Source organism: Podarcis cretensis (assembly GCF_951804945.1).
Source record: "Podarcis cretensis genome assembly, chromosome: 14".
NCBI classification, from domain to species: domain Eukaryota; kingdom Metazoa; phylum Chordata; class Lepidosauria; order Squamata; family Lacertidae; genus Podarcis; species Podarcis cretensis.
The window spans coordinates 2,325,810-2,343,118 of record NC_137183.1 but is presented as its reverse complement, the minus strand read 5'-3'; the positions used below and the strand labels follow the sequence as shown (position 1 = coordinate 2,343,118).

General features: G+C 46.9%; 2 protein-coding genes across 3 annotated transcripts in view; both read left to right on the top strand.

Annotated features, from left to right (window-relative positions):
• LRRC49 (leucine rich repeat containing 49) overlaps positions 1-14,194 on the top strand; it is a 115,892-nt gene extending 101,698 nt beyond the window's left edge. The window contains exon 16 of the mRNA XM_079953250.1: positions 14,146-14,194. Within this exon, the coding sequence (XP_079809376.1) occupies positions 14,146-14,179 (34 nt within the window). The 3' untranslated portion in view covers positions 14,180-14,194. The remainder of the gene's footprint in view (positions 1-14,145) is intronic.
• The window catches only part of LOC307202957 (thrombospondin type-1 domain-containing protein 4-like), a 122,548-nt gene continuing 105,883 nt past the window's right edge, over positions 645-17,309 (top strand). For both annotated transcript variants that reach the window (XM_079953423.1, XM_079953424.1), the window contains exon 1: positions 645-764. The gene's annotated coding sequence lies outside the window, so the exon portion shown is untranslated. The remainder of the gene's footprint in view (positions 765-17,309) is intronic.

Sequence of the window (17,309 nt, the reverse complement as noted above, 5' to 3'; positions counted from 1 at the left end):
CCTCCGGAGGCCCCCCTCCCTCCCCTCCCCAGTGCTCTGGCTGGGCTGCTCACCTGGGCGAGATGGAGGCAGATCAAAACCTCCCTGACTTTTGGCACGGCTGGAATGTCTGCTGCTTGGTCCACTTTGGCCTTTGGCCCCCCCAGTCACCGGCATGTGGCCCCTGGAAGCTTCCTTGGGAGGGAATGTGGTTCTTGGGGCGGAAAAGGCTCCTCCTTCCTGTTTCACACCATTAGTTGAAAAGGGGGCAAGGCTTGATAGAAACTGCCTTGGGATGTGTGTTGTGAGGGGGTGACAAAAGGAAAGCGCTTATTTTGATTTCTTTAAGAAGTGAATTTACTGAGTCAGTTTATAGGTGAAGACAGGAGCAGACCTATTCGTTCCATCTTACCTGTGTGTGTTGATGCACGTGTTCCCTGAACTTGAAGATGAAATGAAAAGCACGACGTGCGGTGTGAAAATCCCCCAAACAGCAAACAAGCGAGCAAAGGAAACAATCCTGGGCGGCTGGAAGGCCTCACCTGTCGCTGACCTGCCCGGAGGCCCCGCGAAGGCGCTCTTCCTGCGGCGGCCACCAGGGGGCGGGGCGGCCGAGCGGGAGGATCCGGGCGCGCGCGGCCGGAGGAGACGGGCTTCTTCCCTGGCCAGCGCGGAGGAGAGGCGCCTGCGGCTGCCCGGCTTCTCCCGCCGGGCTCCGGGACTGACTCCGCATCCCTGCGCCTTCAGCCGGGGCATCTCCCGGGGAGCCCCGAGAGACTGGGAAGGTAGGAAGGGAAGGGGACGCGCTCCTGCCTACCCGCCTCCCTCGCCTCTTTCTCGCTGGGAAGCGGGGCGGCGGCGGCGGCGGCGGCGGCGGCGGGGCTCCTCTGACCGGGGCTTGCAGTCCTCCTTCTGCTCAACATTGCGGGGGGGGGGGGAGTTGGATTTAGGGAGAAGGGCAGGCGGCCGCTTGAGCGCCCATGAGCAGAGCCAAGGGGAGCGTGGAGCTTGTCTGTGTGTAAATGGGTCATGATCCAACTCGCAGCCCCAGAACTCTCTTGATTTCAAACATGTTCCTAACTCTCCCCGTGAAATCCAGGTGATTTGCAGCCTTAGGAGCCTTATGCAGAAAGCCCATTGCATTTTCCCTTCATATGTGTGCATTTACTTGGAGAATTGCAGCCTTAAGGTGTGCAATTTCAGTTGGATCAGGTCCTCATTTGGCCGGAGGAATTGATCTGGCGTGGCACACCTGTTGTGTAGCTCCCTGACCCTCAGAAAAGCGATATACAGGGTGAGTCTTTTAGAAGAGGCTCCGTGGAACATGTGTACTCTGTATCCACAGGGCCTCTTTTAAAGGACTCACCCTGTATATATGATTCCATGCTGTTGCTTCAAAGGCTTCCTGTTTTATCTGCACACTCCCAAATTATGGCTGCATCCCCCACCTTCTCCTGTTGCAAGTGATCATTTCAGAATCACTCCCCCCCCCCCTTTGCCCCCAGGCTCCAGCCATTGGAGGTATCCTAGTCACAGCAAGGGATAAATATGTGTGTCTAAAATGACTGGGGATAGGTGGGGTGGGGGGGCGTGAACATGTCTTCCCCTTGGCTTTGCTCCATAGCTGAAGTTTGAAGTCTCTCATGATGGAAGGAGATAATGAGGAAGCTGGTTCCAGACAGCATGAAAGCAAAATGTCTGCTTTTAAAGAAGAGCGCACACCATTAATTACTCTAGTTTTTTTGCACTCTGGCAAGATACGAGCTGTGGGGCCAAGGAATGTGTCTCCAGTGAAACTGTGTGGCTGCCTTGAAAGATGCACAGGGACAGATTTGGCAGGACTTGTCTCCTTCCTCCACAGATTGCACCAGAATGAATGGAATATACAACTCTGTGTGCATGTTTTGCCGGTTTACTTAGTTTTGTTTAATTGCATTTTAATCTTGCTGTTGCGTGAAGGCAGCATTCAGGACAGCATGCAGTCACTTCTCTTGATCCTCTCAAGGAAGCAGGATGCTGGATTCCATTGCAGATAGCTTTGGGAAAGGTGTGCTCTTTAAGAAAGACCCCCCCTCCAATGAAGGCATCTGCTCCCTGCTCTGTTTCAGATCCCCTGTGTTTATTTCTGAGGATAGCTTGTATCTCCACCCCGCCCCCCATTATCAATGATTAAATGGAGCTACATATTAGGTGTGAATGCCAGCAGCTCAGATCCATTTGTTTTTCTTTTTTCTTTTAAATGGTTTTACCTGTGATTGTACCATGTTATGGAGTATAATTTGGTAACCATAAGAAATGTTCCTGGAAGTCATTGCTACTTCAGGAAATTAATCTTTGCCCAAAGTGGGCTTTTTATTCCTTTCCAAGAAGCATCCCTTTGCCGAACAAAGATTATTATTTTAAATTTTTCTCTTCTGAAGACTAAAATCCAGGTATGGATTTTTCATGCAGCAACAAACAAAGAAACAGCCCCTTCATCTGATGTAGCTTCCTCATTCAAATATTTAGCAGCAGCAGCAGCAGCAGCGACTGGACTTAACTGTCAGGGGTCCTTTACCTTTACTTTACTTCACACAGCACAGTTAAGCTATGGAACTCACTGCCACAGGAGGCAGTGATGGCCCCCACCTTGGATGGCTTTCAAAGAGGATTGGGCAAATTCATGGAGGATCAAAGTACCGTATTTTTCGTCCCATAGGACGCTCCGTCCCATAGGACGCACCTAGTTTTTTGGGGGGGAAATAAAGGAAAAAATTTTTCCCTTTATTTCCCCCCCAAAACCAGGTTGGGGAAACCTAACAAGGTTGAGGAACAGCGGGATGGTGGCGCTGCGCCTCCCTGCTGTCCCCCGAGCTTGTGGGGCTGGCCAATGTCTGCCTAGCGCGAGGGGCGCTCTGCTTCAGGGCGCCCCGCGCGCCGGGCGGCAGGCTGCTATCTGCAGCGTGGGGAGCCCTGCAGGGAACTCCTGCAAGGCTCCCCACGCTGCGGATGTCTGCCTGGCGTGCGGGGCGCTCTGCTTCAGGGCGCCCCGCACCCCGGGCGGCAGGCTGCTATCCGCAGCCTAGACAGCCCTTTGGGAACTCCCGCAGGGCTGCCTAGGCTGCGGATGTCTTCCTGAAGCCTGGAGAGCGAGAGGGGTTGGTGCGCACCGACCCCTCTCGCTCTCCAAGCTTCAGTGAAAGCCTGCATTCGCCCCATAGGGCGCACCCAGATTTCCCCTTCATTTTTGGAGGGGAAAAAGTGCGTCCTCTAGGGCGAAAAATACGGTATATCAAACTTGGGGCTTTCTCAAGGCAAAATGTGTGCCCTACCGTGGAGCTATAGCCCCCTCCAAGTTTTCAGGACCTCTCAAATTCTTTGGTTCCTGCTATCTTCCGTTTCAGGTGCTGAAAGACGTCTCTCTGCCTGAGATTCTGGGGAGCTACTGCTAGCCAGCATAGACCAGGGATGGGAACTTGTGGCCCTCAAAGCCTTGCCAGATTCTGAACCCCAAGAAGCCCACTGTGGCCAATGGTCAGGGAGAAGGGAGTTGGACCATAGGAAGGATTCCTGGACTACGCAAATCAGTAGTTTGATTGGGTAATGCAATAGCTACAGATTTTCAACAAACTGTTCTGAAGTGCTTGGGGAACCGGATTTTGAAGAGCAGGTAATTTGGCTGTAGCCCCTCCCTGCGGAACCAGCACTAGTAGAGGCTGCTCCCTTGGGACTGTGGGTGGAAGGCAGAGAGTCCCACAGCAGGCGGCACCAGAGCCAATGGCAGGACCAGGCAACTAATTCTAGTTTGCCCCCCCTTCCCTGCTGGCATAGGAGCCAACTGCTAGGGGCTGAGGTCCCTTGTCCCCAAATAAGATATAAGAGTGGGCTGGGTCCCCCAAAGTTGTCGGGCATTGCCATTCATATAGCGTGCATGCGCTGCATCTTGTCATTGATTATGTGGGTCAGGGCTTACCTGCCCCCCAATATTATATTCAAGTTCGCATCCCTGCCTGCTGGGTTCTGTGTGGGGCAACAGCAGGACTAAGGAAGAGGCAGGAGCCTGAACTGGTAGGAATAAAGCAAGCGGGTGGGGCTGGGGGCTGGCTGGCTCAGGACAGGCTGAAGTTGGCGGAGCAGCTTCCCATTTGCCCTCATGGACCAGCCTCCACTGACCAGAACCCTGTTTAAACATCATAAAGTGTATGTGTGTATGCATGTTACAAATACTATTCCAGCATTGGCGAAAAACCTCGCATTGTTCTATCATTAAGCAAACGGCTAAAATATGAAATAGCGACCATTTAGAAAGCAGTTTCCTCGAATATTTATCTAATCTCTGTCTTTATTTTTGTGAAGGCAACCCAGGCAATTGTCTTGCCCTCCCTGGGGGTTTCAGCTGATAGGCCAAATCTAATGACAGCCGAGAAATGTCAGCCAACCAGGATCCTGCCCCCCACTCTCTGCTGCAGGAATTATTTAATTTAATTTATTGCAGGCAAGTGCTTGCATGTAACTTTATGCAAATGGTTATGGTTTCTAAACACCCATCCAGTTTGGAAACCGATGCAGGGTACCACTGTCTACTATATGTTTCGGAATGTGGTTTTGACCACCTGTTCTCTATAGGTTTGGCTACCTTTCAAGGTGTTGTCGCCAAACATGGCACAAGGGTTCCTGAGGTGGGGGCAGCAGTTGCTATTTATGTTTGGGTGCTGGGTGCCATTCTGAAGCAAGATGGTGGACCCAAATGTGACTTTTGGTCGCCTGCTTTTTTGGCACAATGGATGCAAACTCACAAATAGCACAGTGCAGTTAAAAACACAGTATTTTGGGGTTTCTACAAATTCCTGGGCAGCACTGGGCACTCTGCACTAGTTGCTGATAAACAACACTTGAAGACTCGCAGCTTGGTGGCTTTGGATTAGGGGAAGTGGGGAAATCCCTGAAAGGCATGGATGCTGTGCACAGGCCTCGAAGTCTGATCAGCTGTGCTTGAACCAGGGGAGGCCCAGGCAGTGTTAGCAATATCTGGACCACTGGTCTGACTTGGTATAAAGCAGCTCCCTATAATGGAGCAAATAATGATTCCTGAACACACATGTGTGAATAAAACTGTCCCTTGACAGATTCCTTTTTGCATTTTTATACACGTTCCCTTCCACCTGGGCCACATGCAGAGGAGAGAGCCAGTCTTTGTCAGGTTAGCGCTTAGAAGCAAAATTTTGGGCTGTAGGATTTGCTGCCTGCCTGCAGCGCATGTTGAATGAGGGATGTCATCAACGCTGGCACGTCTGCATTGAGTTGGATGTTTCTGTTGGCTTTTGCTCCATTGCTTTGTACAGTTCCCTGGGTTCTCTCTCTCTGTGATTTGGTTTCTGAGCAAAGTGAGAACCTTTGGGTTCCTCTGGTCTCAGAGACATCTAATTAGTAGCGACTTGAAGGTAAAGGTAAAGGGACCCCTGACAGTTAAGTCCAGTTGTGGCCGACTCTGGGGTTGTGGCACTCATCTTGCTTTATTGGCCAAGGGAGCCAATGACTAAGCCGCTTCTGGAGAACCACAGCAGCGCACGGAAATGCCATTTACCTTCCTGCCGGAGCGGTACCTATTAATCTACTTGCACTTTAACATGCTTTCAAACTGCTAGGTTGGCAGAAGCAGGGTCTGAGCAACGGGAGCTCACCCTGTTGTGGGGATTCAAACTGCCGGCCTTCTGATCGGCAAGTCCTAGGCTCTGTGGTATAACCCACAGCGCCACCTGCGTCCCTAGTGACTTGAAAGTGAGTAATAAATCCTGCATGTGGCATCATTCTTAGAGCTTTGCTTCTGAATGTGAAGAGCATACTACTGAATGACCAGCGCCACCAGGGCACATGCTGCCCTAGAAAAGCACTGGCCAACACGGTGCTCTCCGGATATGTTGGACTACAATTCCTATCTGCTCTATCCAGCACAACAAATGGGCAGAAATGATGGGAATTGTATTGGTTAATAATAATAATGAGAAGAAGAAGTAGTGTGTGGTGGTGTTGGGGTTTAGCTGGTACGTGCCAGTACTTTGTAGTGGCACCTCTTTTTTGCCTGGGGAAGCCCTGGGGATGGTTTCTCAGGGAGCAAAGCAATTCCCTGAGCTGAGCTTGCTGCCTGGAAAACTGATCTGTCCGTTCGGTCAATTGTGAGTGGGCAAGGGGGCAAATGGACAAAGCCTAGAGCATTGCTCAGCAGGCCCAAGGCAGGCAGGCAGGCAGGTGAGGAAAGCACACACCAGCATAGATGCTATATTTTTAAAAAATAGAGTGATGATTGCATGGTTTAGAGACAGAGCTTCCTGGATTCTTTTGAGGGCAATTCCACACTTCCACCCAGACTCTTCTGCTGGAGAGGAAAGCAACAGCAGAGGGGATCCCAGGATTTCAGTGTAGTTGTGATTGGGAAACAGTGTAGGTGAGATTGGAACAGATGCCTGAGGAGTTGTTCATGTTGTTTCTAACTCAGGTCTGGTTTTGTAAAATGTATTTGTTTTAAGGATTAAAAATGGTTATGCTAATGAATATATAATACAGTTATCATGCCCATGCTGCAGATTAGGGAGCAGTAGCTAAGAACTAATGGCTTAACGACAACCCTGCGGTGCAGTCCACTGCTGGTATTGTACACTGGAGATGCAGCTGAGGTTGAAGGGAGATTGTCCACAACTGCTGAGCACCCCACTTCTTTTTCTAGAAAAAAGGCACTGGTAATAATTGTAGTCCAGCAACATCGAGGGGGGGGGCACCACACTGGCTACTCCTGCCTTGGAGTGTGCAGTTATGGCAGGTGCCTGGCCCAAGGAGTCTAAAATTAGATGCAGGGATAATAATAATATATGCTGCCACTCAGGGCAGCTTACAGCATATCTAAAAACATAAAATATCAAGAAACATAAAATATCAAGTGTTACCTCCCGATACAGGGCTGCCTTTCAGTGTGTTCTAAAAGTTGTATAGTTCTTTATCTCCTTGACATCTGATGGGAGGGCGTTCCACAGGGCGGGCGCCACCACCGAGAAGGCCCTCTGCCTGGTTCCCTGTAGCTTCACTTCTCGCAATGAGGGAACCGCCAGAAGGCCCTCGGCTGAATGATGGGGGTGGAGACGCTCCTTCAGGTATACTGGGCCGAGGCCGTTTAGGGCTTTAAAGGTCACTTTGAATTGTGCTCGGAAACGTCCTGGGAGCCAATGTAGGTCTTTCAAGGCTGGTGTTATATGGTCTTGGCGGCTGCTCCCAGTCACCAGTCTAGCTGCCGCATTCTGGATTAGTTGTAGTTTCCGAGTCACCTTCAAAGAAAGCCCCACTGAAAGTCAAGGGAATGGGGCCCATTCATAGCAAGGACTTTGAGGCACTGCATGCAGATTCTGCCCTAACCTTTTATCTTCACAGCAACCCTGCAAGGTGGGTTGGGGGGGCAATTCTCCTCGGATGTCAAATCCTGGTAATATCTGGGGAAATCTGGACGTATGGCAGCCCTGGTGGGAGACCTAGGATCAGATTAGAAGCCAGAGTGGCTTTTGTAATTCTGAGACCGTCCCTGGAGAATTGGGACACTTGGAGGGTATGAAGCAGCAGGTCAACCTGACGGAGGCATTGTTTCTCTTCCATCCTTCCTGCCTTCCCTGAAGAAGAACTTGGAGGCGCATCAAGAGCAGGGATTCCTTTTGTGAGATATGTAGCCACAAATGAATCAAAACGATTCTCTGCTTGAAAATGACCCACCCAGCCTTTTCACCATGCCAGTAAATCTGCTAGCAGTTAAGAGCTGGCTTCCATGGTGTGCGTGACCAGATGTTTTAATAAGGTCATATAAGCTCTTCAAAAAGGAACACAATATATGTTGCATTCACTGGTGTGGTTGACCTGACGCAGCTTAATGTATGAGGTGAGCCATTTTACCAAGGGTGAGGAGTTACAGTTCAGAGACCAGCCTTCACCACCCTGTGTTTGGGACTACAACTCGCATTGACCAGGGCTGATGGGAACTGTAGTCCAAAACATCAGGGTTATTATTTACCTTCCCCTTCACCCTAAGGCCCCAGGGTGGATTACAACATAAAAACACAATATTAAATATATCTTAAAGCAGCTTACAGTCACACCCAAAAATGCACCCCTCAACTGTCAAGAGCCAGGGCAAAGAATTGCTATATAGTGAAGGTGCCAGGTGCAGAAAAGTAGACAGTGAAACCTCAGCAAAACCTGGGATTCCCTCACCCTTTATTTTAAAAACAAAAAAACTGAGTGGCAGGAATATAACGTGGCAACAATATTATAGAGCAACACAAATGGATATGTGATAAACGGATGCACATGTAATAATAACCTGTGCCCTGGTCCCTGACATGCTTGCTTTCCACAGCCAGGGGATTCTTGATGTTTGAGAGCATTTAATCCTATGATTCCTGCACTTGCATGCTGAAGTGGTACAGTCCCGGCAGACCCGTCCCTTTTGCATGTAGGTCATCTCTATGATCAAAGACAGCGCTGCTTCCCTACCAGTGTGTGGAAACCACAGGAGGAGAGACTGCTTTGTGCTCAGTTCCTGCTTGCAGGTTCCCCGCAGGCATCTGGTTGGCCCTTGTGAGAACAGGATGCTGGACTAGATGGGCCACTGGCCGGATCCAGCAAACTCCTCTTGTGTTCTTAAACCAGAGGAAGACCACCTTGGAAGTTAGATGCTTCACTTTTGTCACTTGATAGCAACCTTCAACCCATGCCAAACAAGGCCGTGCTTGAAGGGCTGCAACCCAGGAGTCAGTCTTCCCCTTTCTCAGACTGAAGGTGCCACTAAAAATGTTTATGGTATTCTGCTTAGAGAGCTGGGTTTTCCTGTTTCAGGAAAGGGAGTGGAAGCTTTAATATAGCCTGATAGATGCAAAACATTTGTTTTAGAAACAGAAAAAGGTAGCTCCTCGTCCCATCTCAGACAGTGGTTGTCATTAACAGGGTGAGGTTGTAGAATAATGTTTCCTGCCACACTTTTTCCACAGTACTTTACGGAAGTATCTTTGACCACGGCAACATAATTTTTCACTGGGTTTTGGGTTGGCCCTACATCATCCTGACATGCACTGCACTTTAATCTCTGTGTACACATGCTTGCAATTAGCCGCGTGGAAGTATTTATTGTTTCCTAAGGTCTTGCTAATAAGATGGATCATAAACTTTTAAGAGAAGCTAGCAAGCTAGGCTTTGGTTCCATCTAGAATATTAATACTGCAGCTGAACCACAAATCCTCTGAGAATAGCAATTTGCTTTGGGATACCATCATGTTGCTGTTGGCACTCTCTGGTTCCTGAAAAGTTCACGCTGGTGAAGGGTGGGATCGCTCAGCTTCAGACGTTCCAAGCAAGCAGAACAGGAGGAAGGGCTGCGTTTCTTTTTCTCTACATGTCTCTATGCAATCTTTGGAAGTAGTTACAGATTAGTGCATTTGGGCATATTTCAAGTTTGCAAGCTTTGATTGGTTTTAATTGGTAGATAATTGGACTCAAGCTTTGGCTGGTTGATTGGTAGCAAACTTTGAGAATTAGCAGTGCAACTCTAAGCCCCAGATTTGCTGGCTGGAAGGGGGAGGGAGGAGTGGAGGAGCTTTTCCGATGGTGGAGAAGAGCTTTGATGGTGGAGGGGTCTGTCCACTCCAGAGTCTCCTCCCCTGCTTGCATTTGAGCATGGAGCTAGCATGGCAGTGGGCCCTGAAATGAGGCATTCTTGGGGCGAGCGCCCCAAAGGATTTTCAGCCTTGAAACCAAGATGGATTTGATTGTTGGGGAGGCCCCAGCATCCGACCCTCCCTCTTGCCACACTGCTCCCCCATGAGAACTGGAACCGGAGGTGGGCAGGTAGCAGTCTTAAGGCTATTGCTGGCTATGTAGCCTCCCTGGACCTTGCTGCATCTGCACCAGAAGGCTGAGCCAGCCAGCCCCACCTTGGGGGCACCTGTAAGAGCTTGGCCACAGCTGCCCTTGCTTGAAGGGAGGAGTCCATGGCTGGGACAGTTGGGTTGTGGTGAGAGCACAAATGAGCTCATTGTCACTGGTAGTTTGCATAATGCATTTTCCACAGTAAATTTGTGCTCAAAGCAGTTCACAGAAAAATCAAAGTCTCAGTGCTGAATTACAGTGACAATACATAAGAACTAAAAGTATGCAAAGGACAGAGCTCAAAGGATCTTTTTTAGCTAGATGGCATGCTTTTATTTCTTATATGAATATAGAGTGCTACCAGTATATGCCAATATCTGGCTCATCTAATGTTGTGTATTGAGTCAAAGGATTTTATATCTGTATTATTATTGTCTGTATTTGCATTAGGGTAAAGTAACTGCCTTTTGGTTCCAGAGGGTACAGCTACTATTGGTTCATTTAAGCTGCTGTATTTGGATCCTCTGTCTTATTGGTTTCCTCCAAAAGGCAGGACTGTGATTGCCTGATATTGTTCCCTCCAAAATGTATCCTTTCTAGCTAGTTCCCTGTCCCTATAAATGTAGCTCTTCCCTCCATCAGGCCTTAGTCTTGTTGCTTTAATAAAGAAGTGTTACTAGAGAACTGTCTCCAGCATATTATGTCAAGAGAGCTGAAATCACAAGCCCCACGTCACAACATCTAAGATTCTATAGAACTTTTATTCTCAGTAATGATGGAACTCACTGGTGAAGAATACTTTTATCTGTTTCCATCTTTATTAATTTTAAAGGGAAACTTTGTAGGACTTAATAAAAAACCCAATACTTAAGAAGACATATAATATCAGTGCACCACAACACTAAAAAACCAACAATTACCCATTTAGCCATGCCTACAGTTTGCTAATAGATCAGATAAAAATACCCCTTAAAGTGACTCATTTGTGAAGGCTCCTTGGGCGAGCCAGGCAGGTGGAAAAAGCCACCATGAATGCATCAAGTATGATTCATGGTGCACCTGTGTTGATGCTATCTAGTCTTTTTATTGATTTATTGTAGTGTATTCCCGTATTTAGATTTACTGTAGTTTCATTCTATTTCCATCTTGCAGCCATTGTTAAGCCTTATTCCCCATGATTTTTTCTGATCCTCTTTGAAAACCATTCAAGTGGATGGCCACCACTCCATCTTGTGGAAGGTGAGCTCCATAATTTATGTGTTGTGCAAAAAAAGTTCTGTCGTGAATTTCCCAACGTTTGCTTCATGGGATGTCCCTGAGCTCTACTGTTACAAGAGAGAGAGAAAACCTTTCCCCGACTGCAGTGGAGTCCAAACTTTTTCCAAAGAGGGCCAGATTTGATGAAGTGAAGGGCCATGAGGGCTGACCGAAGGGCCAACCAAAGTTGTTGGCCTTTTTTTTTAGGATTGAAGTTGTTGAGCTTTTTTATGATTTTACCCCAAAGTTGTTGAGCTTCTTTTAGGCTTCTGTTACCCCAGAAAATAAACTGCCACAGGGGCCGGATTAGTCCCCCGAAATGGAGTTTGGACATGTCTGCCCTACTGGCTTTCTCCACCCCGTAGAACCTATCATACCTTTCAGGACTGCTGTGAAGATAAAATGGGACTGCCCCAAAGTACAGATGTGTGTAGCCTGGGAGTTGTGAGATGACCCTTGGTCACCCCTAGGGTAGTTTGAAATTTTCAGATTTTTTTTCAAATGTGCAAGACACTCTTGAAATGTAGTTTCAACGTGGCCTTTTCATAGGCAAGTCTGGGGGCGCAAACTATCTTTTTACAGGAAGTTGGCTATTTGCTTTTCTTCACAATATTTTGAGGATGGATGTCGGCATACTCCCAAACAGCGCTCTTACTGAACAGATGTGCAAAGATTTATTTTCCCAAGGATTTAATAATTGTCCCAGCAATCTTGTCATGCATATACCAACATTTAGCCAATGTCTGAAATTGTAGTTGGAAAATGACAACTTATTGGCTTTATAGTGTTTCTGTATCCCCTTGCCGGAAAAGGTCCATACAGTTAAAGCTATGGTTTTCCCAGTAGTGATGTATGGAAGTGAGAGCTGGACCACAAAGAAGGCTGATCACTGAAGAATGGGTGCTTTTGAATTATGGTGCTGGAGGAGACTCTTGAGAGTCCCATGGACTGCAAGAAGATCAAACCAATCCATTCTTCAGGAAATGAGCCCTGAGTGCTCACTGGAAGGACGGATCCTGAAGCTGAGGCTCCAAGACTTTGGCCACCTCATGAGAAGAGAAGACTCCCTGGAAAAGACCCTGATGTTGGGAAAGATGGAGGGCACAAGGAGAAGGGGATGACAGAGGACGAGATGGTGGGACAGTGTTCTCGAAGCTACCAGCATGAGTGTGACCAAACTGAGGGAGGCAGTGGAAGACAGGAGGGCCTGGCGTTCTTTGGTCCAGGGGGTCATGAAGAGTTGGACACGACTAAACGACTAAACAAGAACAGTGTTTCTGCTGCCATGCTGGTACCTGTCCATGATTCAAGCTGAATCTAAAAGTCACCTTGCAGACTCTTGTAGCTGCTTCTGAAATGGAGCGAGTCTTGGACAGTGCTAACCTGTATCAATCTGGTTGTTATGTGGGACCCAAAGTAGCTTTGTTGCCCTGGTGGATGACCACTTACAATAAGCCCCTGCTTATTATTCGACATTTCTCAGCAGCTTTTGATACAGTCAACAGCGATATCATTTTGGGGCATCTGGTTGGTCTGAGGCTTGGTGGTCTAGTTTACAATGGATAGGAGCTCTATTTACAAGCATAGGAGCCAACTCCTAGGGGCCGAGATCCCTTCAGCCCCCCATAAAGTATTCAAGGAGGTCAAGCCCCCAAAGTCAGTGAGTATTTCCATTTAAATGGTGTGCGTGTGCCATGTCATGTGATCAATTATGCAGGGCGGGGCTTACCTCCCCCCCCCATATTTTATTCAAGTTGGCATCCCTTATAAGGATGGCTTTGGATTCTAAGCCTACATGGGGAAAGGGGAGGGGGAGGGAGAAAGAGAAACTTGGCAGTTTGGCAGGAGACCAGAGACCACACCGTGCATTTTGTTGACTCTCAGTCTCAGTGCTGCCCTCTAGTGACTGGAGGCATGCAAGATGCCAAGACCCAGTACAGTGGTACCTCGGGTTACATACGCTTCAGGTTACATACGCTTCAGGTTACACACACCGCTAACCCAGAAATATTACCTCGGGTTAAGAACTTTGCTTCAGGATGAGAACAGAAATCGTGCTCCGGTGGCGTGGCAGCAGCAGGAGGCCCCATTAGCTAAAGTGGTGCTTCAGGTTACGAACAGTTTCAGGTTAAGAACGGACCTCCGGAACGAATTAAGTACTTAACCGAGGTACCACTGTACTGTAGTTTCTAGGGCCAGGGAGAAACAGCCAAGCTCCCTTGTTATTTTTGCTGTTGCCATAGAATCATAGAATCATAGAGTTGGAAGAGACCACAAGGGCCATCGAGTCCAACCCCCTGCCAAGCAGGAAACACCATCAGAGCACTCCTGACATATGGTTGCCAAGCCTCTGCTTAAAGACCTCCAAAGAAGGAGACTCCACCACACTCCTTGGCAGCAAATTCCACTGTCGAACAGCTCTTACTGTCAGGAAGTTCTTCCTAATGTTTAGGTGGAATCTTCTTTCTTGTAGTTTGGAACCATTGCTCCGTGTCCGCTTCTCTGGAGCAGCAGAAAACAACCTTTCTCCCTCCTCTATGTGACATCCTTTTATATATTTGAACATGGCTATCATATCACCCCTTAACCTCCTCTTCTCCAGGCTAAACATGCCCAGCTCCCTTAGCCGTTCCTCATAAGGCATCGTTTCCAGGCCTTTGACCATTTTGGTTGCCCTCCTCTGGACACGTTCCAGTTTGTCAGTGTCCTTCTTGAACTGTGGTGCCCAGAACTGGACACAGTACTCCAGGTGAGGTCTGACCAGAGCAGAATACAGTGGCACTATTACTTCCCTTGATCTAGATGCTATACTCCTATTGATTCAGCCCAGAATTGCATTGGCTTTTTTAGCTGCCGCGTCACACTGTTGGCTCATGTCAAGTTTGTGGTCAACCAAGACTCCTAGATCCTTTTCACATGTACTGCTCTCAAGCCAGGTGTCACCCATCTTGTATTTGTGCCTCTCATTTTTTTTTGCCCAAGTGCAATACTTTACATTTCTCCCTGTTAAAATTCATCTTGTTTGTTTTGGCCCAGTTCTCTAATCTGTCAAGGTCGTTTTGAAGTGTGATCCTGTCCTCTGGGGTGTTAGCCACCCCTCCCAGTTTGGTGTCATCTGCAAATTTGATCAGGATGCCCTTGAGTCTATGTACTTAAATGTTTAGTTAATATTTTACACTTTATGCTTGCCTGTCTTGTTATCATTATGTGCTATTAAAACTTCAATAAAAATATAATTAAAAACAAGGCATGTATTAAAAATATATTTTATCCCATTGTACACATTTCTAGATGTATTTTATCCCAAGCACCTCTTTCTTTCTTTCTTTTTTACACATTTTGAGACAACATCCATATGGCAAAATTGAAAGAAGTGCAAAAGCTGATGGATAATTGCATTGTATTAATCCAGGAGGTGCAAATTAGATCAGGTCACTTAAAAATGCAGACCAAACAAAATTCTCCTCTGTCACTGGAAAAGTCTAGGCAAACCTTTTTCTACTGTTCTTGCTGTCTCTCTCTGCTGAATAAGGTTTAGACAGGCTCTGCTTCTTCTACAGAGCCGGGTTTTGGTGCCTTTTGCTGCTCACAACTAGCACAGTGTTTAAAGAGAGCGTAGGGCCATGAAGTGAAACATTACAGCATCATTCCTTGTAGATAAGATGTTATCCATTTCTGTCAACCAATCAGATAACCGCAAGGTGGCCAAAGGAAGCCTGGGTTTATCTTACAAACCGACCATGTGCACAGCTCAGTACAAAGCTTACAACCAGTTTATTGTACAAACTTTGACATTATCAGCCAGATAACATTGGTTTTAATTATCTGCCCAAGACAATCGTGGCTTGTAATTTTGCGAAAAAAAAAAAAAAGCAAAGCAACTTTTGAAGCCTCTCTTAACTCAAGGGGGCAGCCAGGCCTGTGCCAGTTCAGAGAAGTCCAAGATCCATGCCAAGGAAATTGTAAATCTGAACTCTGAATAAGTTGAAACGTATTCCGTTTAATTCAGAGCCAGCATCAGTGAGTTCAAATGGAATTCTCTTCCTAGTAAGCATGCATAAATTACACAAGATCTTGCTTGACCCTGAGGTTTTTATGTGTGCTTGAATATGTAGAATGGGAGTCATTGCACATGGAACTTTACAGGGACATACACATCCTTAAACAAAACACAGATAGTAAAAACAAAGAGGTAAAAAAATCCTACACTTTTCTGGTGCGTTTCTATTGGAATATACTACACGTTAAATATCTGGTTTTGTACATGATTTGCACATTCAAGGCTAAATCACCAGTCAATGGGTTTTCTTTTCACTGAACACTAAACATTATAAATCAATATCTAAGACTAATTCAAAAGTTTGTGCATGCCCCAATACGTCATACAGACCTGAGCTCTGAAGGCAACACTGCACCAAACCAGGATCCCTCCTTAATGTGTAAACAACGTGGTTGTTTCATTTAGAGAAAAGGCTAGTAAGAGGCGACAGGATAGAAGATTATAAAATTATTCATGGCCTGGAGAAAGTAGACAAAATTCATAACTCTTGAACTAGTGGACATCCCATGAAGCTGAATGTTGGAAGATTTGGGACAGAAAAAAATAAAGGACTTCTTCACACAGCACATAGAGAGCCTCCATGTGATGGAAACTGTTTAGTAGTAGTATTACCAGAGGAGGAGGAGGAAGAGGAAGAATTACTATTTATACTTTCATTTCAAGAAGAAGAAGAAGAAATGCTAAATAATGAAGAGGCCAGATGTGCAGCCCCAGGTAAGGTATTCCATAGCCCAGGTGCCACAACCAAGAAGGTCCTGCCTCTTGAACTCCAAATGGCAAGGGAATACAGAGCAATATCTCTGAAACTGATCTGTGTGTGGAAGAAAAGCAGATAAGGGAGGAGGCCATCGGTCCATTTACGTTCTTTGGTTGGATGGATTTGCCACCATGATAGCAGCAAACCTACATCCATCATAGAGGGGGAATACAATGGGCTGGATCCAAAATATGCCCTCCTGCTTAGGAAAGGAATCCTTGCACCCATAGAAGTGCAACATTGATGGAAGACTCCGGCCTACAGAAGGGCATTTCTGCATCCAACCCAGTAAGATCTGAATTCCAAAAAACGGAAAACTTTGAGGGTCAGCAATGGAGACAACACACCACCGTTAATTACTCACAACAGCACAATCCTGCCCATGGATGCCTCCTCAGGCATCTGCTTCATTGAGCTCCATGGGGCTACAGCCTTAAACTGTTGGTTTCTGCTCTCTTCACTGTGCAGCGAAGTGCTTGTCACGAGGCAATGTTTACATTCCAGTCAGAGTTGCTGTTGGAGTTTCTCACGGGAAAGGAGACTGGATGTGACGTACACTGGTTTTCTGTTTTTCACTGTTCACACAGTGCTTCTCTCCGTGCTTTAGAGGAGAGAGGATGCTTTCTCTGCTCCGGCAGAGGCAAGATGTTTTTCTGTAATCTACCAGCTTTGAAACGTAAATAAAGCAATATAGAGTATGTGCACGTATTCCTCATCATTCCGCTGTGCACGGACACTGCAACCACAACATAAACAAGGTCCTGTAAAGTATAATGCAAAAGGTAAGAGAAGGAAAATACCAACTTCCTAATTAGTAATTTTGATTTCCTTGAGGCAGCTCCTGTGGGATTATATGACTTGACCCTTTGTTTATTGAAAGCAGACACTTTCACTTTTTCAAACTCCCAAGAGGCGACAGTCACACATGAAAACTCTTCCTGTATCACTGGATGCTCTTTAAACTGCCACCCCTCAACCTCCCCAGCCTCTCTTTTAATCTCTCTACATGCAAACATGGATCAAAAGAGTTCAGCTAAGAGCTGTTCACCTGCAGCAATTGTGCTTCTACTCGGTCAGCTGCAGGGCAGGTCTGTGCTATGTAATCTACTTTGTCTTGCTGACTTCAATGTCTGCCATGCCAAGCCAAATTTCCCTTGGTATTCATCTTTCTGCTTAGTGTGTGTGCCTTCCCAGCTGCTACTAAGAATTTTAGTGGAAGTAGCAAAGAAACTTCAGGACTTGCTTGCTTTTTCTTTCTTTCAAAGGACTATTTCCCTTTGATTTATTACCCTGTTCCTTTTGTTTAACTTCAATGGCCAACCAGGCCAAGCAAATAGCTTTTCAGGGAACAGAAAATAAGTACCATCCCTTTCAACAAGTGTG